This window comes from Narcine bancroftii, chromosome 4 (assembly GCF_036971445.1).
Source record: "Narcine bancroftii isolate sNarBan1 chromosome 4, sNarBan1.hap1, whole genome shotgun sequence".
Lineage (NCBI taxonomy): Eukaryota > Metazoa > Chordata > Chondrichthyes > Torpediniformes > Narcinidae > Narcine > Narcine bancroftii.
In genome coordinates, this window is record NC_091472.1 from 4,712,416 (window position 1) to 4,734,126 (window position 21,711).

At 48.7% G+C, this 21,711-nt stretch overlaps 1 protein-coding gene across 2 annotated transcripts in view; it reads left to right on the forward strand.

The window, feature by feature from the left end:
• col12a1a (collagen, type XII, alpha 1a) overlaps positions 1 to 21,711 on the forward strand; it is a 363,032-nt gene that overhangs the window by 11,433 nt on the left and 329,888 nt on the right. For both annotated transcript variants that reach the window (XM_069930690.1, XM_069930692.1), the window contains exons 2-5: positions 1,391 to 1,496; positions 9,943 to 10,059; positions 18,164 to 18,307; positions 20,126 to 20,182. In XM_069930690.1, coding sequence (XP_069786791.1) covers positions 1,424 to 1,496; positions 9,943 to 10,059; positions 18,164 to 18,307; positions 20,126 to 20,182 — 391 coding nt within the window. In that variant the 5' untranslated portion in view covers positions 1,391 to 1,423. The remainder of the gene's footprint in view (positions 1 to 1,390; positions 1,497 to 9,942; positions 10,060 to 18,163; positions 18,308 to 20,125; positions 20,183 to 21,711) is intronic.

Below are 21,711 nucleotides of genomic sequence, written 5' to 3' on the forward strand. Positions count from 1 at the left end.
TGGGTGTGTGTGTGGGAGGGTTTGTGTGCATGTGTGTGTATAGATGGGTGTGTGTGTGAGTGTGTGAGTGTGTGGGGGTTATGTGTGTGAGTGTGTGGGGGTTGTCTGTGTGGGAGGGTTTTGTGTGCGTGTGTGTGTGTGTATGTGTGTGGATGAGTGTGTGTGTGTGTGTGTGAGTGTGTGTGTGGGAGGGTTTGTGTGCGTGTGTGTTTATGGATGGGTGTGTGTGAGTGTGTGGGGGTTTTCTGTGTGGGAGGGTTTTGTGTGCGTGTGTGTGTGTGTGTGTGTGTGTGTGTGTGGATGGGTGGGTGTGTGTGGATGGGTGGGTGTGTGTGTGAGTGTGTGTGTGGGAGGGTTTGTGTGCATGTGTGTGTATGGGTGGGTGTGTGTGTGAGTGTGTGGGGGTTGTCTGTGTGGGAGGGTTTTCTGTGCGTGTGTGTGTGTGTATGTGTGTGGATGAGTGGGTGTGTGTGTGTGTGTGAGTGTGTGTGTGGGAGGGTTTGTGTGCGTGTGTGTGTATGGATGGGTGTGTGTGTGTGTGTATGTGTGTGTGTGTGTATGAGTGTGTGTGTGTGTGTATGAGTGTGTGTGTGTGTGGATGGGTGGGTGTGTGTGTGGGAGGGTTTGTGTGCATGTGTGTGTATGGATGTGTGTGTGTGTGTGTGTGTGTGAGTGTGTGGGGGTTGTGTGTGTGAGTGTGTGGGGGTTGTCTGTGTGGGAGGGTTTTGTGTGCGCGTGTGTGTGTGTGTATGTGTGTGGATGAGTGGGTGTGTGTGGATGGGTGGGTGTGTGTGTGAGTGTGTGTGTGGGAGGGTTTGTGTGCATGTGTGTGTATGGATGGGTGTGTGTGTGAGTGTGTGGGGGTTGTCTGTGTGGGAGGGTTTTCTGTGCGTGTGTGTGTGTGTGTGTATGTGTGTGGATGAGTGGGTGTGTGTGTGTGTGTGTGTGTGGGAGGGTTTGTGTGCGTGTGTGTGTATGGATGGGTGTGTGTGTGTGTATGTGTGTGTGTGTGTATGAGTGTGTGTGTGTGTGTATGAGTGTGTGTGTGTGTGTGGATGGGTGTGTGTGTGAGTGTGTGGGTGTTGTCTGTGTGGGAGGGTTTTCTGTGCGTGGATGGGTGGGTGTGTGTGGGAGAGAGTGTGTGTGGGGGGGTTGTCTGTGTGGGAGGGTTTTGTGTGCGTGTGTGTGGATGGGTGTGTGTGGATGGGTGGGTGGGGTTGTCTGTGTGGGAGGGTTTTGTGTGCGTGTATGTGTGGATGGGTGGGTGTGTGTGTGTGAGAGAGAGAGAGAGAGAGAGAGAGAGCGAGAGACTCGGGATCCCCCACAGGCCGCTGGTGAAGCCGGTCCCCCACCTGCCGCATCGCTGATGAGGGTTCTCTTCTCTTTCCAGACATCCATGCACCCGTGAGCGCAGCGAGCGAAGATGAAGAGTCGGCTGTGCCTCGCATTCGCGGCTGCCCTGGCAGCTCTGTGTGCCGTCTCGGTGGACGCTCAAGGTAATGTCTCTACCCACCCACCACATCCACGGTCCAATGACTCCCGCAACCGAGCTGGCGATACCAGCGCCCTCTCCCACCGCAATATACTCCCGGGACACATCAAATGATCTCTCAGCGTAACTGTTTTCTCAATTGATACATGTATCTGCACAGTGGAACCATTTCTCTGTATTGTTTATATTTCTGCAATTCTTTGCAAGTTGACAATAATTATTCTTAGTAGAAAGTATTAATTGTAATAATCCATTCATCCATATGTGATGCTAATATTTACCCAGGTCGGCGAAGCTGCTTTGAGAGCTCTCCGGTTGAAGGCCGAACACCCTCATGCAATATCAGAAATGTATTTACAGATGCTTTACCATTGTACTTTCTTTTCTCTCCGTCTAACACGCAGGTTCTGTAGGGAATAGGAGCATCGAGCGACACAATAGAGAGAGAGAGAGAGAGATTTTGTGCTGCTTCGATACTTTGCAAAGTTTCCAAGAATCGACGTGCAATGTTGCCTGGATTGAAAGAACTGAGTTACTGGGAAAGGTTAAACAAGTTCGGACTTTATTCCCAGGAGCGGAGAAGAATGATCGAGGTATTTAAAGTTATGAGGGGGACAGACAGAGTCAACGTCGGTCGGCTTTTCCCACTGAGGGTGGGTGAGATCCAAACCAGAGGACACGGGTAAAGGGTGAAAGGGGAAAACTTCTTCACACAGAGAGTGGTGCGGGTAGCTGCCAGCTGAATGCGGGCTCAGTTTTAACATTTAAGAAGAATTTGGACAGGTACATGGATGGGAGGGGTATGGAGGGCTACGAACTGGTCAGTGGGACGAAGCAGGAAAAAAAATGGTTCGGCACTGGCTTGGGGCCCGTTTCTGTGCTATAATGTTCTGTCGTTCTAAGCAACCGGGTATTGTTTTCCCCGTCAGGGCACTAAAAGAAAATCAAAGTATTCAGCTGGTTTCCATGGTTCAATCTTAGCATTTGAAAGCTGGTTAAAATGCAGTTCTTTACTTAATGTTACCTTGAGATTAAATAGGTCTCATTGCACCCATGTTCATTAGACACTTGATTTGGTTTTATTCAAGATTCCTTTATTGACATGTACTAGTGCTAAACATGTAATATTACATGAAATTGCCCGCTGCCTGCCCAAGACAGACAGGGTCGCCATTAGATTTCCCCAGCTCTGTTCCCCGCTTACAGTCAGAGAGAGAGAGAGAGAGTCTTCGTGACAAAAGCGGTTCCAAACCCACGAGTGTCCGTGAATGATCACACCCAAGCTCTCTTCAATAGACTCAGCGGGCCAGGCAGCGTCTCCGGAGGGAGAAACTGCGGGTCGTCCTTCGATGCACGAGAACGGTCTTCACGGCCAAACTCGCTGTGGTTTCGGATTCCAGGGGCCGCAGCTCAAATTGCTTGTCAGCCCGAGGTTGGGAGACGGGATGGTTGGATGCATCGGGCCCGGGTGAGAGGCAGGACACAGGCAAGTTGCCCCGGTTAGTCAAACCGTTCTGACCCTGTCCCGAGAGAGTGGGGTGGAAATCCTGAGCTCAGACACCGAGAGGAGAGGCATTTGCTCGCCAGGGAAAGGAGGTGGTCAGAACTTCAACTGGATCTCCAAATAGAAAATATTGCATCTAGATAATGTAATTCCCAAACTTTTAATTTGAACAAAAGAGTGACATTTTGTGCTTGATGGGAATCACGAACTGTCTGATACATTAACCCGGACTATAATGCGTTAAAATAGACCAAACTCTTCCATACCCGGTCCACAAGAAGGCCTTTATGGGGAGTCGCGGGTTCGATTCGGACTTCTGGCGCTGGGTGTGGGGAGTTTGCATGTTCCCCTCGGTGACCGCCTGCTTCCTCCTTCATCCCAAGGATCACACAGCTGGAAAACAAGGCCCACCCTACCTTTCTATAGCGATCCCATGGACCATCAATGCTGAACTCCAGATGTCAAACATTCCCTTGGCGGGGTGGGGGGGAAACAATCTTCACAGACCCTAAATGTCCTTGCTCCCATTTCCAACGAGTGTTCCCTTGGTTACTGACTGAGGAGAAACGTTCCTTACTCTATCTATGGCCCTTATAATTGTACAGAGTGAAACATGAAAGTCTGCAGAAGTACTGGAGGAGCTCACGGGAGGTTTTTTTTTTAAATACAATTTGGACAGACCATTCGGCCCACGAATCTGTGCCGCCCACTTACCCCCAATTAACCCTGTACGCTTTGCTGGGTGGGTGGAAACTGGAGCCCACCCCCCCCCCCCCGGGGGAAACCCACGCAGGTCCGATCGCTGGCGCTGTAACAGCGTTCAGCTCACCATGCCGTCCGTTATGTAATAGACCACCGACGTCTGGAGCCGGAGACCTTATTATTGTTCACCCCTCCTCAGTCTCTCTCACCCCCTCCCCAGGAAAAAAAAACCCAGATCCATCCAGTCTCTCTACACAGCTGCCTCCCCATCATCTTCCCGTCCAATCTCCTCTGCACCATTTGGTTCATTGGTTAATGCAGTTTTCGTGATTCCTGTGCAATGGGAAAATTAGCCCCCAAATTACTATAACTCAAGGGTAGCTGGTGTGTGTGTTTGAGAGGGACGAGCTGGTCAGAAAGAAGAGGGACTTATGGATTTACTCTTAGAGCTGGCTTGGACTCGAAGGGCCAAACGGCCTCTTTCTCTATAGTAAATCAATATAAGAATGTAACAGCCACCCACCTACCCACAGACAGACAGACAGACACACAGTCCGTCAGAGTTTCAAATGTTCCATTACACAGAGACCAATTTGTTTTCCCCTCTGCTCTCCTTCCGAACAATGGAGACCAGATCACAACAATGTGCTGTGTCCTCTGGTTACTGACCAAGTGAGAACACTTTCTCCTTTATCCCTCCCAAACGAAGACACGAATAACAAACACATCAATAAATAAATCCCTCCGAGGCCGAAGTTCTGGCAGCATCTTCCCTGCGAGGGTCAGGATGGCAAACGGCAGCAAGGTTTCCTCATATCTGGGCACTGGTTGACGGAGAAGTGCAGTGAAAATGAGTCCTGTTGCAAACTCGTTTCCCTTTCTTGAACCACAAGTCCATTTACAGCAAGACACCCCGCAAGATAGGAGTGTCCTGAAACTCCTTGCAACTCCTGCTGCCCTGTGCGAATTTGGGATTTGCAAATGAGAGAGAGCTGCGTTTAGATCCAGACTTCGCCCAACCGGAGATCTGAAGACACCCAGCTGCAAATGATAAATATTGTATTCAAGTCCGAACGCTGGAGACCGTCCTGTTGACCACTCGGTGGAACAATACCCTGTCCGTCCTGCACAAAAGGAGGGAGGGAGGGAGGGAGGGGAGGGAGAGAGAGAGAGAGAGAGAGAGAATGGAGAGGGGGAGCCCCGGGGCACACGCCCCTTGCCGGAATCGTGGGAACGCGCCTGAGGGATTTCACCCTGGGCACGCCAGAAGATTGGAGCTTCTGCGTTCTGCAGGGGCGTGGGCTCAGAGAGTTCCTTCTTTGGAGAGATGCAGGCGAGTTGGGTTGGCGGGGAAGGGGAATTGACCCGAAAGCAGACATTCCCAAAGTAGCCATAAACAGATAAGGCATAGAGTGCACAAAGTATGGTGGGCTGATGACATAGGAACCAGAACATTACAGCACACGACGGGCCCTTTGGCCCACGATCTTGTGCCGACCAATATAAATCTACACAACAGACTAAGAAGTGCTTCTCAACCCCCTTTAAGTAATCCCTGTGCCATCGGTGCTCTTTGATTAGTGAGGGATTGCTTAAGGTGGGATGTGAGTGGAAAGAAAAAGTTTTAATCGTCCCTCATTGACTCGTTATGTGCACGGTTTCAGAACTCCAGAGGAAATGGGCCCATGACAATTTTTCTCAAGCAAAATATTTCAGTAACAATTGGGTCTGGAGCAGTGATTCTCAACCTTCCCTTCCCACCCACATCCCTTACTAATCACAGAGCACCGATGGCCTAGGGATTACTTAAAGTGGGATGTGAGTGGAAAGAAAAAGTTTGAGAACCCTGCCTTGACACTCATCAACCTCTAGTTCTCTTGCATCCATGCGCCTGTCTCAGAGTCCTTTAAATGTCCCTATTGTATACCAACCTCCACCACCATCCCCAGCAAGGCACTTAACTCTCTGTGTAAAGAACTTACCCCTGATGTCTCCCCTAAACTTTTCTCCCCTCACCTTACAAAAATCAAAAAGTCCTGCTGGTACTGGCTCTTGTCGCCCCCGCTGGCTGTCCACAAGGTTATGCCCCTCATAACCTCGCGGACCTCTATTAAGTTACTCCCAAGAGAAAAGTCCAACCTTGTCTCAGAAAACTCATTTCCCCATCCAGGCAACATCCCGGGTAAATCGCCAAGCGTTCACCCTTCCAGTAATGAGGCGACGGGACACGAGCACATTTAAGAAGCTATACAAACGCAGGAGTTAGGCTCAGCGTTGATGTGGAAACCCGTGCGGGTTCTCCACGGGATTTGATCGGCTGGAATAGTGACGGCACCCAAGACTCGAGTGAGCGAAGGACGGTCGTGTGGAGTGAACGGCGGATCTCTCAGCCCCACGGGACTGGACACGCCGTGGCGGACATTGCAACGCAGGAGAGTTCATTTAGTTTTCGATTTTAAAAGACCCCCACCGGGCACATCCACGAATTTAAGCACCTCCAGGTTCGAGTCGGAATTTTCCATCGCTGCGGGGAACGCGGACGCAGTCCCTCCTCTCCATCGCCGGGAAATTCGACTGGTCTTCGGCACGACTGAGATTGGCCTGAGGGGGGGGGGGGGGGTGGGTGGTGGGGGAGTACGGTCAACTCTTTCCCCAGCCCTCCGGGTTGGGGATGACGGACAGAGGTGTCGGTGGATGCGCTAACTTGACTCTTCTCCCTCTGCGACACATTTTGCCCAATCTAATACCAAAAAAAAAAACCCAGGTTGGTAATAATCCTTTTATTTCCACCTAATGATATCTTAACCAAAAATAAGTGCTAATTTAAAAAATAATAATTTGCTCAGTGTGTATAAACTTTGCATTAAATTTGTCCTGGTCTTGGAAACAAGAATAATATTTTACAATGGTATCCTGCTTTTCCGAACACTAAACAAAGGAACGGTCTTGCAAATGACCCTTGTTTGGGGGTGGGGGTGGGGGGGGGGGGAACACTCCCCACCACCCTCAGATTTCTGCATGAGGCATGTTTCATGCGCTTCACCATGTCAGTTGCACGCTAACCCTTTGCACAGGACGAATGAAGCAGCTTTGATTTCCTTCGGAGTTACAAGTAGAATCGATCATTTTAAGAACTAACACTGGCACCTTCGCACTCGGGGGCAGCAATCGACCCGGGAAAAGGTGGGTGGGGGGTGGGGGGGGGGGGTTGCAGACGGGGCACAAGGAGAATGGGAACATCATTGTAAAATATGTGGAGAAGTCTTTTGTGTTGAAGCTTTCATTGTGTGAAGGTGGAAACTCGGGTTGATCCAACTCAGTTTCTATCTGCATGACTCTGTGAGACACTAATGAATTGTGCCCGACCAATGTTCTAATCAAAATACATATTTTGTTTTTACCATTTGTGTCAGGATGTTTTATTTCCGTATGGTTTGTTGTAGTGCACCTGTATGCTTTTAAAAAAGGATCCCTGTATTTTGCGAGAGACTTGGGGTTGGAAAACTGCCGGGGGATGGTGGGAGGGTAGGGGGCTCCAGTGCAATTTTAAACCAAGCCTCCCCGTAGTAATGAACCTGGTCGATCTCAACCCCAGCATTGAAAGAGCCCATTTCACTCACCCCCCCACCCACCAGTGTCACAAATTCCATCCTCATCAGCTTCCCCTCCCCCCAGCAAACCACCAGTCAGCTGGGGGCAAATGTCGGTGGCCAAATTGTTCCACTGTTGTTGATCGGGGGTGGGGTGGGTTTAAAGGAACTGACTCCCCCCCAGTTCTCTACTTTCTCAAGGTTCAAAATTCCTTTCATCCTCTTCACGATAGATTAATGCAATAAACTTTTCTCTGCCTTTACCAAAGCAGAAGAGTCACCGGGCGCCCCCAGCAATAGGAGAAAGACAAGCAAAAAAGCGTCGGTGGATTCGCCTCCAGACCCCTGCTCCATCCGTCGGCCACCCAGACTCCAGATCCACACCTCCGACACGATTGAGGAAGCCCTCAGCCCCCTCTCGAATCCCGGTCCCCGTGAGCCGGTCTCCTGCCGCCCGCAGACCGTGGCTGGTCTCACCGTCTTATAGGGTCGTGCGCCCCCTCGCCTTCTCGAGGAAATCTCCATTTCTGGTGCCCTACGCCAGTCCGCTGCCCTCCCCTCGGAGTCTGCAACCCCTCGTGGCGGCTGCTGGACCCAAGCGTCGCGGTCGCAGGATTTTACTTGACAAGCACCGTGGGTTCCTTTATTAGGCACCGCTTTAATATCGGGCGGTTGGACCATTTGGAGCAGCGTTCAATCTCCGCAACCTGCTCCACACCTTCGGCCCTGACAGCAGCTCCGCCTCCAAACCCACCCCCCCCCCTCCCGTATTCTCCCCATGAGCCCTTCACCACGACTTCAACAGTTTTGAAAGCCCGACCAAACAATGAGATGTTGGTGGGTATCATCCATGTGCAGGACTGGCCGGCCAACGCTTTGGGGTCCGCCCCTATTATCGAGTCTCAATCAAGGGTCCCAACTCGGGATGTTGACAAGGAGGCGGGTTCAGAAACCCTGACTGGTCTCCACGATGGAGAGGCCGTTTCGTATCCTCACCTTAGCCCACCTTTGCATTGTAACAGAGCCCCCTTGGCTCATCCCAGAGCCACCCCACCCCACCTGTAGCGTAGGATGCCGTAGTTGGTCAGGGATGACTGAAGGCGGTATGTGAGTGGGGTGTCCATTCTCGACAGTCAGGATGGGTTGAACCACTGCAGGGGTCAGGTGCAAACAAAGGGAGAGTCCGGAGTGAAATACAGGCGAATTCTGGTGATCATACAGAAGTGCGGCTGTTGGCAACACTTGGCGTTTCTCTGTGAAGGTCCCGTGAACGTCTTGCATTGTGTTGACATGTGGGTATAATGTGACCAGCTTGCCTGTGAAGACGTTGTGCCTGTTACAGCAACTCCGGCTGGTCCTTTTGAAGCTGGCCGGCGTGACCTGGTGTACAGATCATGGTCGTGGTTTATGTCAATACAGAAGCTCTCGCAAATAATCAGATAACACCGTCCTGGTCGGGGTTTTAAATATTTTGCTCTCGTTTTCGCACCCAAGTCCATTTCAATGAGCTGATTCAATCATTCCTCAATGCAAGCTCATCTTTTAAAAGAAATCCTTTTCACCTGATCTCGAAAAAGAACCTTCCCTCGTTTCAAGTTGAAGGGGGGCTGCAGAGCAAAGAGGAGACGCTTTCCGATTGGCAGCGCACGGCCAGCCCTCCTGGGGGCTGGGTCGGGTGCACCTTTCAAGTCGCAGCCTCACCGCTCGGTTAAATCACCAACCCGGCCATTGAAGAGGGGGGGACCCCGCCCCTGTGAGTGTTCCCCGGCTTCTTTCTGTTCAAAGTCCTAGAGGAACCGGGTGAACCATTTCCCCCCCTCTTTCAGAGGCAGAGGGTAAGTTGGACCACCTCCGGGTCCCGGGAAGATTTTGGCCTTTCAAATAGCCCTGGACCAGGGTCTTCAATGGCCCGCTTCACCCCCTTTTCCAAGACAATTTGAACGGGTCTTCTGCGTCCACGTGGGTTTCTTCCAGTGGGCAAGGGGGCTAGGGCTTTCCAAAACGTCCCGGGCTTTGGAAATTAAACATCGACACTGTTCATGGTGGTGGATTCTATCCACACTAAGTTGCACGACCTTTTTTTTAAAAAAAAATCACTCCCCCCCCTCCACCCCCCCCGCGGAAATAAAAGTTCAATCGGACAAAATCTCCCATTTGGCCACACATGTTGCAATTGACCTCGACCACCTTGTCCATGCAAGTCCTCCCCCTTGAAGCGACAACGTTCTCGCCGGACAGGGTTTTGTGTGGGGTCGACAGGACTTGGGTCAGCCCATTGCCTACTTGAACGGTGTATCTGTGCTCCCTTCCCATCTCCTTTGTTGTAGTCCGTGTTTGAGAAGTTCTCTGTTTTCTTCGCTGTCCATCGCCCTGACCCATGTGTTTGCCCGTGTGTTCTCGAGTAGTTCTTGTCGCGTCAGCTTTTGACACCGTGTCCCGACCTGTCAACAATGGCATCCAATCTCAATGCCTATTGTTGAAAGCAAATTTATGCAAAGATTGTCTGTGGGTCTCCAAAAGTTTCGCTGTTACCGGACACACTGCTTTTAACTAATGAAATATTCATTCTATTCATGGGACGGGAGTCCAGACTGAGACTGACTTTTTGTCTCTTTTCAACCCTCTTTCTACCCCCCCCCCCCCCCCCCCCACAGTGAAACCTCCATCACAACTCAAGTTTAAAATTTTATCTAAAAGTAGTGTTCAGATGACGTGGAGGCGTTCGCCCACAAGAATTCGTGGCTACAGATTGACGATAACACCAGAAACCGGTGAGTACCCGTGTGCCCCAGACCCACACCTCGGTCAAGGGGGTTCCTGCTGCCTCAGTTGGTCCTGGACCCACGGTGTGAAGAAAGACTTGGCTCTTGGTCCCGTGCATGTGATTGTCACCCCTCTCCCTTCGTGGGTTTGGGAGGAGGGGGTAAAAAAGAAGCCACTCTATCCAGGTGTCCCAGAAGAGGGCAGGTGTGAAATACAAAAGGTGCTGAAATCAATTGAGCAAGGAAGTCTGCAGATGCTGGTGTCCAATGCAATTTGCAAGCGCCGGGGAGAAACTCAGCAGGTCACACAACGTCCCTGAGAAGATGTTCAGGTGCCTGTCTGTTATCCCTCAGGGCCAAGGCCCGATACTTGGTTACCCTTTACTTCCTGCGTGACCTGCTGAGTTCCTCCGGTGAATCACAGATGGTGAAATCATGTGTGCCCCTTGGAAAATAATCTTCACCAACTTGTGGTGAGTTCACACTTTATTGCTAGGTTTGTTATGGGGAGATTGACTTGAACCTACATTGCAGCATTAAGTACATCATGTGTTGCATAAACATCTCCTCTCGATGACAAAGGGAGCCTCTTGGTGATCTTCTGGCTCATCTGCCAATCAGTTCGCCCATAAGACAATGGAGGAGAGATAGGCCATTCAGCCCATCGAGCGCGTCCCGCCATTCAGTCATGAGCTGATCCATTTCCCCACTCAGCCCCACTGCCCGGCCTTCTCCCCACAACCTTTGATGACCTGGCTAATCAAGAATCTATCAATCTCTGCTTGAAATACTCCAGATGACCCGGCCCTCACAACCACCTGTGATTTCAGATTTCATGGGACATAGCAGCAGGAGGAGGAGGCCATTTGATTCTTCAAGCCTGCTTCATGATTTAATAAAGTCATGTCTGAACTTCCATCTCTGTACCATCTGCCCACCATTCCCCCCCATACCCACAATGCCTTGGAGATGAGCCTTGCTTCCACTTTGTATCTGGAGTGTGGGAACTACAGGCTCCACTGTGACTGGGGCAGGAAGCATCTGAAGGTGGGTGGGGAGTTTGTTACGGGGCATGCTCTTCCTGCTCCCAGCACAGGACTCCTTTCTGCTCCTGAGGAAGGGGCTCGAGAGGTATACCACTGCTCTGATCAGCGTTATAATAACTGGGGGTCTAGACTGAGATCACTCTGGCTTGTGCAGTCGATGTACCCAAGGGAAGGCTTTTTATAGCTTCAGTGTTGAACATGCACAGTTCTGCTCGGGGAATTCGAAGCAACTTCATCTGTCTCGTCCTCCATTATATTCTTGATAGGCCATGAAAATCCTGAGAACAGAATAATAATTCAATCCTGGGCTTGTGCAAAAAAACAATATTTACAGCTGTGTATTTTAATTGATGAGAGAATTGGGACCATGTCTGGTATGGTGATCCGTTCTCTTTAAGGACACGTGTTAAAATGATTAGTTCAGGTGGATAAACCCCCAAAATTGGAAAAAAAAAGGGTGAAGAATGTCGAATAAATATCCTTGGCTTACAGCTGCATTAATAATGACAGTGGTTTCGAACCCACTGAAGGAATAAATGGGACAATGTCATAAATCAGCCTCAGAAGTTGCTTTAGATATTAAAGGAGCTCTCACTCACATTGAAGTCAAAAAGCAGGTGGGTTCTGAATGCTGATCACAGGCAACTTGTTGCTTCCACCACCCCCCCATCCCCCACCCCACCCAACTCTTGTCAACTAAAACATTTCACCTGATAACCAAACCAGTAGAAACGCAAAAAATGCTGGAGGAACTCAGCAGGTCATGAGGCGTCCAAAGGAGGTAACAATGTCTAACCAACCTTTTGGACCTGAGCCCTTCACCCAGGTGTGTTGACTAAATAGGGCGGGACGGTTGGCGTAGCGCCAGCGATCAGGACCGGGGTTCGAATCCTCCGCTGTCTGTAAGGAGTTTGGATGTATTCCCCGTGTCTGCCTGAGTTTTACCTGTGGTAGGGTGCGGGGGCGGGGTGGGGGGGGGGGAGAGACTCCAGTTTCCTCCCATCATTTGAAATGTAGGTTAATTGGGTGTAAATTAGGCAGCACGGACTCGTGGGCTGAAATGACCTGTTACCGTGCTGGATGTCTAAATTTTAAATTTGTCTATTTAAAAAATATTATTTTGCAGATAGGCAATCTAATTCTGGCCATCATGGAGCTTCATTCAATAGCACTGTGGACTGAGATTGTACAATCCACATTCACACCTATTGGATCTCCACATTGAGAACACAATCTGATCATATATTTGTTACTTAAGAATCATAAAACAAGGTTAATTTGTAATTGTTTTCATCTAACCCAGATAACAATAAAATACCCACTGAGTGAGGATCTATTGCAGAGGTTCTCAACCTTTTTCTTTCCACTCACATCCCACCTTAAGTAATCCGTCTGCCGTCGGTGCTCTGTGATTAGTAAGGGATTGCTAAACGTGGGATGTGAGTGGGAAGGGAAGATTGAGAATCACTGCTCGAGACCCAATTGTTACTGAACTATTTTGCTTGAGAAAAATTGTCTTTGGCCCATTTCCTTTGGAGTTCTGAAACCGTGCACATAACGAGTCAATGAGGGACAATTAAAACAGTGGTTTTAAAAGTATTTTTTCCACCCACATCCCACCTTAAGCAATCCCTTACTAATCACAGAGCACTGATGGCCTAGGGATATCTGAGTAGAAAGTAAAAGGTTGAGAACCACTGATCTATTGCATTTTGGAGGGGTGGGGGGGAGAGGAGGTGGTCCAGACTTTTGAAATGTTGGAGTGAAAATGATGTCCTTTTGAATAATTTTACGATGGATTTTGTATCCTCTTGACCAGTGGTTCTCAACCTTTTTCTTTCCACTCACATCCCACTTTAAGTAATCCCTCTGCCATCGGTGCTCTGTGAGGGATTGCTTAAGGTGGGATATGGGTGGAAGGAAAAGGATTAAAAACCACTGTTTTAATCGTCCCTCATTGACTCGTTATGTGCACAGTTTCAGAACTCCAAAGGAAATGGGCCAGTGACAATTTTTCTCAAGCAAAATATTTCATGAACAATTTGGTCTAGAGCAGTGATTCTCAACCTTCCCTTCCCTTCCCACCTTACTAACCACTGAGAACCGGTGGCATTAGAGATGACTTAAAATGGTATGTGAGTGGAAAGAAAAAGGTTGAGAACAACTGCTTTTGACCCAGACGCTGTTTGCACTTCCTCCTTCCCATTGGCTACCTCCCTAGTCAGTGAAAACAAGTCATCTCAAACCATCCTATAAATTATTTGCAAGTTCCTAACCAGCTCAGTCATATTGCTTCCTCACCTGGGGGTGCTACCCTGGCTATCGCCATGTTTTTTCTTTGATCAAAGTCTTCCATTCTGCCTAGCTCCCGATCTAAGGCACGATGCCTGCAGAGCTTGGTGGAACGATTGCAGAACCATCTTTAAAATTAGGAATCTCACACATTCTTGGAAGTTAACATCTTGTGTATTACATGCAGCGGGGACTATTGGAACAAGGAAGCAGTCTTTAAAAAGACAGTTCCTATCATGTACTTGCGCATGGGAATTATAACTTATTGGCAAAACTAATATGAGCATGAACCCACACCTAGAAATGTCGGAATTTGCAATTACCATACTTTATTGAGGCCTATTTATGTAGGTGGTGGGAAATTTCATTTGGTGTTCAGATAGTCACTTTTCCAAGATGCCACGGAGGTGGACGTCAGATTGGAGTCACCTTGATGGTGGCCAGGAGATTGACTGAATAAAAGTGTCTTGAAAGAGATCAGGGCACACTTGTACTGAACATACAAATTACTGTCGTTTGTGGGGGTGGGGTGGAGGAGGATTGGGGAACATAAAACACTACAGCACAGTGTAGGCCCTTTGGTCCTCGAGGTTCTGCCGACCTATATTTTCCTACCAATAAAAAGCACTAAACCCTTCCTACCCCGTAACCTTCTAGCCGTGACTCTGAGAGTCTTTTAAGTTCCCTGATGTTTCAGCCTCTACCACCACCCCTGACAAGGCATCTGCTTATTCCTTGAAGAAGGGCTCAGGCCTGAAACATCGGCAATATATCTTGGCTTTTTCAGGGATGCTGAAAAGACCGGCTGAGTTCCTCCATCATTTTTGTGTGTTTTTATTTCAATCATAGCATCTGCAGACTTTTGTGTTTTCACTCATTCTGGAACCCCAACACTCCATGATTTTAAAAAAAACTTACCCCTGAAGTCTCCCCTAAACTTCCCTCCCTTCACTTTGTACACATATCCTCTGGTGTTTGCTATTCCCTCCCCGGGAAACGGGCGCTGGTTGCCCACCTAATCTTTGCCTCTCATAATCCTGTAGACCTCTATCAAGTCTCCTCTCATCCTTCTATGCTCCAAAGAGAAAAGTCCCAGCACTTTCTGCTTTGCAGTCGTTACCAGACGCATGTGGGGGCAGGTAGATAGAAAAGGTGGTGAGTGCCAGTCTAAAGTTGTATCATAGCCAGGCTCCAAAACCTGAGATGAGATTCCCTTCCTCCAATGAACCATGGAATCAAAGAACACTACACAGTGCAGAAACAGGCCCCTTCGGCCCTTCTCGTCTGTGCCTCGTCCCACTGACCTGCACCTAATCCATAGCCCTCCATACCTCTCCATCCATGTACCTGTGCAAATTCTTCAATGTTAAAATTGAACCCACATTCACCACCTCAGCTGGCAGCATCGTTCCACACTCCCACCACTTGCCGTGTAAAGAAGTTCCCCCTAAACCTTTCCCCTTTCACTCTTAGCCCATGTCCTCTGGTTTGTATCTCACCTGCCCTCAGTGGGAAAAAGATGAAGGAATGAATGTTCCCCTCAGGGAAGAAATCGGCAACACCTTTGAAACAGGGAGGATTGCACACCTTGCTCTCCAAACACCGAGTGAGCTTTCAACCCTCAGTGGCATAGTCCAGTGTGAGGTGAGGGCAAGGGGGGGGGGGGGGTTTAGGGGTGAGAGGGAAGGCGCCAAATCCATCATTCGCTTTGGAGCCTGTAACAGCCATCAGCGGAGCTCGGACTGCCAGTGTCTAGACTGATCTCCGCAATGATCGTCCTCTGGAAAAACTTTGCCGGCCATATCCTGCTCATGGCGGCTAATGTGAAATCTGTCATGTACCGAGGGACCTGCTTCTTTTTGAGCTGCTTTACATGTGGCCTCCAAGGTGAACTGTGCGAGCAGGGAAAAGTAATGGAATTTCGGCAGAATTCCATCATCCTTCTTCATCAAGCATATTCCTTACAGCACTAGACTGCAGTGTTGGTTGGGGGTGGAAATGAGGGAAGGTAGTAATCTATTCCAGATGTTACTCTTTCCACTGCAATTGCAAAAAAAATAGATCTGAAAGCTTTCAGCGTGAAATGCATTCACTGACACTTTAAAAAAAAATGAGAGAAGCTCATTTGTTCTTTGAATCTCACCCTTCCATGTTTACTCTCTCAATATTAGCGTTGGATTCCATAAGGCCACAAGAAATAGGCCATTCAGCCCATCAAGTCTACCCCGCCATTTCATCGAGATCTGATTCATTTCCCCACACAGCCCCACTGCCTGGCCTTCTCCCCACAACCTTTGATGCCCTGGCCAAATCAATCTCTACCTTAACTGCACCCAATCACCCGGCCTCCACCACCGCCTGTGGCAGCAGATTCCACAGGTTTTCTACCTTCTGGTTGAAGAAATTCCTCCGCATCTCTGTTCTAAGCAGACGCCCCTTCAAACCTGAAGTTGTGCCCTCTTGTCCCAACCTCTCCCACGTGGGAAACAACCTTTCTACATTTACTCTGTCCAGTCCTTTCAACATTCAAAGTGTTTCAACAAGTTCCCCCCCTAATTCTCCTAAATGCCAATGAGAAAAAGCCAAGAGCTGTCAAATGCTCCTTTTGTCACCCTTTGATTCCCAGAATCTTCCTTGTGAACCTCCTCTGAACCCTCTCCAACGTCAACACATCCTTTCTTAAACGAGGAGCTCAAAACTGCTCACAATTCTCCCCGTGAGGCCTCACCAGTGTCTTATAAAGCCCAACATCACATCCCTGCTCTTAGATTCTATTCTTCACCTTGAACATCAGTTTTTTATATGCTGAGCAGACTTGATGAAGAGTTCTGGGCCCGAAATGTCGACCGTTCTTTATCCCCCACTGACACTACTTGACCCGTTGATTTCCTCCAGCAGTTTGCATGGTTTCTATAGTTTTCCATCACCTGCCTTTTACCTTTAGTTCAGACACGTGCTTCTCCTGTGACCTGACTCCCAGGCAACCCCCAGCTCAAGCCAGCCTGGGCATTCTCCCATCTGCTCACAAGGCCTGGGGACCGACATGGGCTGGTGTTGGCCACTTGCTTCTGGTGAGTCATATGGAACTGGCCCTCAAATTTTCTTCTCCTGTGCAAGGGAGGCCCATCAGGAGAACATTGGCCTTGCCACCTCTCCCAATGGAGCGAGCCCATGTGGTAGGACTGTAATCCATCCATCTTCAGTAATTGTCAAACTGTTCATGTTGAGAACTCAGGTAATTTTAACCCAATTCAGCCTCTTGAAAAGTCATAATCAGTTAACACCTTGTCATTCTATCAGTTTGTACTTTGCTCAGTTGAGAACATGGGTGAGAAATTTTTATCCCATTAGTTTTACCAACATCCAGATAAAATTACTCAGCAAAGCTTAATGCAGTTAATATTGTGGTTAAGTGCAACACAATCACAGAGTTCATTGCTGAGGATTCAATTCTGCAAGGAGTTTGCATGTTCTTCCCCGAGTTTTCGTGGGTTCATGGTGTGAGCGAGGAAACTGGTTTGGAAGGTTTCAAAGGGCAAGGACTCTGAACATAGTTTTGATGGGGAAGGATTTTATTTACTGAAGTCAAGTGTGGGAAAGGGTAACTGATGCAGAACTCGCACACAGCTGCCCTGGGAAAGTGACAGCGGACAATTAATAATGAACGTGGGGAAAATAGCGAGGGAACACAATACATGTACACGCACACAATGAACTGGTACACGCAATGATCAGGGAAAAATCACTACGATGTCCCACCCCCCCCCCCCTCGACTCAGTGCAGGCCCGCTCCCTACCATTTTAACAGTGCACATCTTACCAACAGTTTCTCCAGTGCCCTTCCACGTTTCTAGGCCTGGTCCCAAGCTGGCAAAGAGAGAGAACAAAGAACACATGGCACCTTTATAGTGCTGGAGGGTCCAGCGCAGGTTGATAGTAGGATCAAATGGTTCTGTGCCGGGAGGGTTAATCCAATTACAGCAGCCAATGGCCCAAGGCCAAGTACAGACAAGCTGGAGAGCCTAGTCCAGGTAATTTACATGGTACCAATGGCAAGGTGTGCACTAATGGGTGGGGTGGAACCAAACCTTGATTGGCAGCTGGTTTGTCCTCCGACTAGGCAGGGGGAAATGGTGTCACATGACAATACAATTTCCTCTTTGTACCTTTCTTTCATCCCACCCTCCAAAATGTACAGTGGTTAGGATATTTGGGCGGCTAGGGCTCGTGGGCAGGAAGGGCCTATTTACCATAAGACCATAAGATATAGGAGCAGAAGTAGGCCATTCAGCCCATCGAGTCTGCTCCACGGATCCATCATGAGCTGATCAATTCTCTTTCTTTGCTATATAAAGGACACTGTTTGACCTTCTGAGTTTACTTAGAATTGTGCTTTTACTTCAACCACGGTGTCCGCTGACTTTTGTGCTTGACTTCCATTTTCCCACTCCCCGGCCTCCTCCCCATAGCCTTTGATACCCTGACTATTCAGATGCCCATCAATAGCCACCTTAAATACATCCAATGACCACAGCCACCCATGGTAGCAAATCCCAGAGGTTCACCGCCCTCTGGCTGAAGAAATTCTTCTGCATCTCTGTTTTTAAACAGGCGCCCTCCAATCCTGAAGCTGTGCCCTCTTCTGGTGGCCGTGCTGTGTGTCTAAATTTAGAGGATAAAGTGTCATGTGTTCCTCAGAATTCAGGTTGCATTTGTGGGATGCTTTATTCTAAAATGTGTTGACTCATTGTTTTTACCCATCCACTCCACTCCAGGGGAAGCTGTGAAAGAAAGTGTGTTGCCCAAAGGTGCAAGTAAAACAACATTAAAAGACCTCGTTCCTGACGTAGAATACAGGGTTATGCTGGTTGCCTTTGATGGTTCATCCGAGAGTGTCCCAGTCTATGGAACAATCATGAGTAAGTAGGGACTGTATCTCCGGGATGCCTTGTGGCATCATTGCCGAAAAATCTCTCGCTGCGTGTCGATAACACCTTTCAGAACACGTGCGTGTGCACCCCATCAGCAGAGAGGAACGGAAGTTAATTGGACATGGCTTTGAGATCAGATCCTGGTACAATGCTCTGTGATGTGTCCTCTCACGTTAGTTTGAGGAAGGTCATCGCCATTAGTATTGCGCCCCACGTGGAGAATATGGGCAGTGTAGGCTCCTCATTACCTTTGACCATTCCCTGCCACTCAGTGCAAGGATGGCTGATCAATCTCAACACCATCTTCCTGCCCCTTCCCCCCACACCCTTCACGCCCCTTCCATCTGGAAATGTGATTCAGCTGCTTAAATATAGGCTCCAGCCCGAAACGTGGATCATTCTTTTCCTCCCTCTGACCTTGCTTGACCTGCTAAGTTACATTCAGCTCTGTCATAAGTGTGTTGAAATCTCATCAGTTTACACGGTAGGCTCAGGAGGCTACTTGATTCGACATGTTTGATTGGCCCCTGGGTCTCAAATCCTCATCTATGCTAGTTACATTTAGAACTATAGACTACCTTAGCACGGAAACAGGCGCTTCAGCCCTCCTAAATTGTGATGAACTATTATTTTGTGAGTCCCACTGACCTGTACCCAGTCCGTACCTGCCTAACAGCACCACATTAGCCTGCGTACGCCTGAGATTCAGAAGCTAATCAGGCTCAGGACTGGACAGTACTTGGAGGGGAGACCACCTCAGAACACCAGGTGCTGTAGGTTTCAGTGAGGGCACTGGACAAAGTGGTGACTCTCTGTCTGGACAAAAGTTAAAGAATTTCATGTATGTTACATTTGAAACGTAGTATCCGTGACAATAATGGAACCTTTTCCTTTATACCATTCCCATCCATCAGTGTCAAAATTGAGGCCGCATTCAGCTGGCATCTCGTCCCACACTCTCACTACTCTCTGTGTGAAGAAATTCCCCCTTACGTTCACCATAAACATCTCCCTTTTCGCCCCCTTAACCCACATCCTCTAGTTTTTATCTCCACCTCTGGAAACAGCCTACTTGGATTTACTCTGTCTACACCCCTCATAATTTTAAATACCTCTATCAAATCTCCTCTCATTTTTCTACGCTCCAGGAAATGAAGTCCTAACCTCTCCCCATAACTCAGTTCCTCAAGTCCTGGCCACATCCTAGTAAATCTTCTCTGCATTCTTTCTACCTTATTGATATCTTTCCTGTAGTTTGGTGATCAAAACTGCAGAATACACTCCAAATCTGGCCTCACCAATGTCTTATACAATTTTACCATAACATCCCAACTCCTGGACTCAATACTTTGATTTATGAAGGCCAAGATGCCAAAAGCTCTCTTCACAACCCTGTCCACCTGTGACACCACTTTCAGGGAATTATTGCCAGATCCCTCTATTCTACCCCACTCCTCAGTGCCCGACCATTTGCAGTAGTACGTCCTTTCTCGGTTTGTCCTTCCAAAATGCCACACCTCCCACTCGTCTGCATTAAATTCCACCTGCCGTTTTGCAGCCCATCTTTCTGGCTGGTCTACATCCCTCTCCAGGCTTTCAAAGCCTTCCTCACATCCTTTGTGGGAGCTCCTCGTCCCAAATAAACCTTTCACGTTGAACATAGAAAAAATGTAGCTACTGACTGGCAGATGGATTCAATTCTTTTCTTAGCACTTCGCCCATTTCCTTCAAGCGCACTGCACTATGGGTGCTACATGGGCAGCTAGACGACTAAAATATATTGATGCATTGACATTTCCTTCTTAGTTCAGTCAGGTCGCACGCCAACAAGCCGGCCGGGAAATATCGACGATCTTTCTCAACGTAAGTATGATGAAATTAATTGGTCTTTGTCTGTTCTGATGTGCCTTCCCTACACTTGCAAATATTGATAAAATAATAATCGGATTTATGTGGCACCTTTTATATAACAAAGTATGGCGGGCATCTCCTGGCGGCCAATCACTTTAATTCCACACTCCACCCCCTGGGTCAATGGCCTTATGCACTGCCAAACTGAGGCCACCCTTAAATTGGAGGAGCAACATCTTGGCACGCTCCCACCGGATGGCATTAACATCGACTTCTCCGGTTTCTGTTAGGCCACTCTTCTGTCTCCTATCCTCCAGTCCTCCACCCCCTTCCCTCACAGAACTATATCCTCCCCTATCACTCCTCAGCTGTTTTCTCTTGTGCCCTCCCACCCACATCCACCTATGACCTCTTGTCTATTTTGTTCAGGCGCCTGTCTGCTTTTTATTCATACATTGATGAAGGGCTCAGGCCCCACATGTTGGTTATGTATCTTTATCCTTCCTGCATAAACAGCACTGGGTTACTTGCTGAGTTTCTCCAGCAGTTTTGTGTGATCTCTCTCTCTCTCTCTCTCTTTCTCTCTCTCATTCTATCTCTATCTCTCTGTGTCTGTCTCTGTGTATCTATGTCTGTCTATCTCTCTCGGTTAATTGGCCCCTGTAAATTGCCTCCAGTGTGTAGGTGAGAGGCAGGATTTGAGGAGAGGTTATGGAAATGTAAGTAGAATAGTTTACAGGGAATATTAATGGAGGGATAGGTATTGCCCTGTGAGGTAGCAATAATATAACATATAACCATATAACAATTAAAGCACAGAAACAGGCCAACTTGGCCCTTCTAGTCCATGCCGAACACTTTCTCCCACCTAACCCCAGGGATTGTAACCTTCTAACAATTACATCTTGATTCCTGTGCACGTGCGTTAGTCTTCGGTTGGATGAGTTGTCCAAGGTGCTGGCCGAGTTCCTGGAAATCCTTTCCCCTCAGTTCATGGTGGAGGAGCCCCGACATGACGTCATGCATCACATCCTTACCAAGAGTCCACCTCTCCATGCAAGGTCAAGACGACTCCCCCTGGAGAAGCTCCAACTGGCCATGGAGGAGTTCCGCAAGCTTGTGGAGTTAGGCATTGTTCGGTGGTCGGATAGTCCATGGGCTTCTATGTCGGCTTAATGAGACCATCACTCCAGATTGTTACCCTGTGCCGCATATCCAGGACTTTGCGGCAAACCTTCACGGAGCGACGATCTTTTCCAAAATGGACTTGGTGCGAGGGTACCACCAAATCGTGGTGCACCCTGACGAGATCCCCAAGACGGCCATCATCACTCCATTTGGGCTATTAAGAGTTCCTGAGGATGCCATTTGGGCTCAAGAATGCAGCGACTGATGGACGCGGTGGGCCGAGACCTGGACGGCACCTTCATCTAATTAGACGATATCTTGGTGGTGAGCAGAACCCGGCAGGAATATCTGCAACATGGACTGAATGATAAAAGATGAGACATGGAAAATTACCGTCACATCACAAGGACATG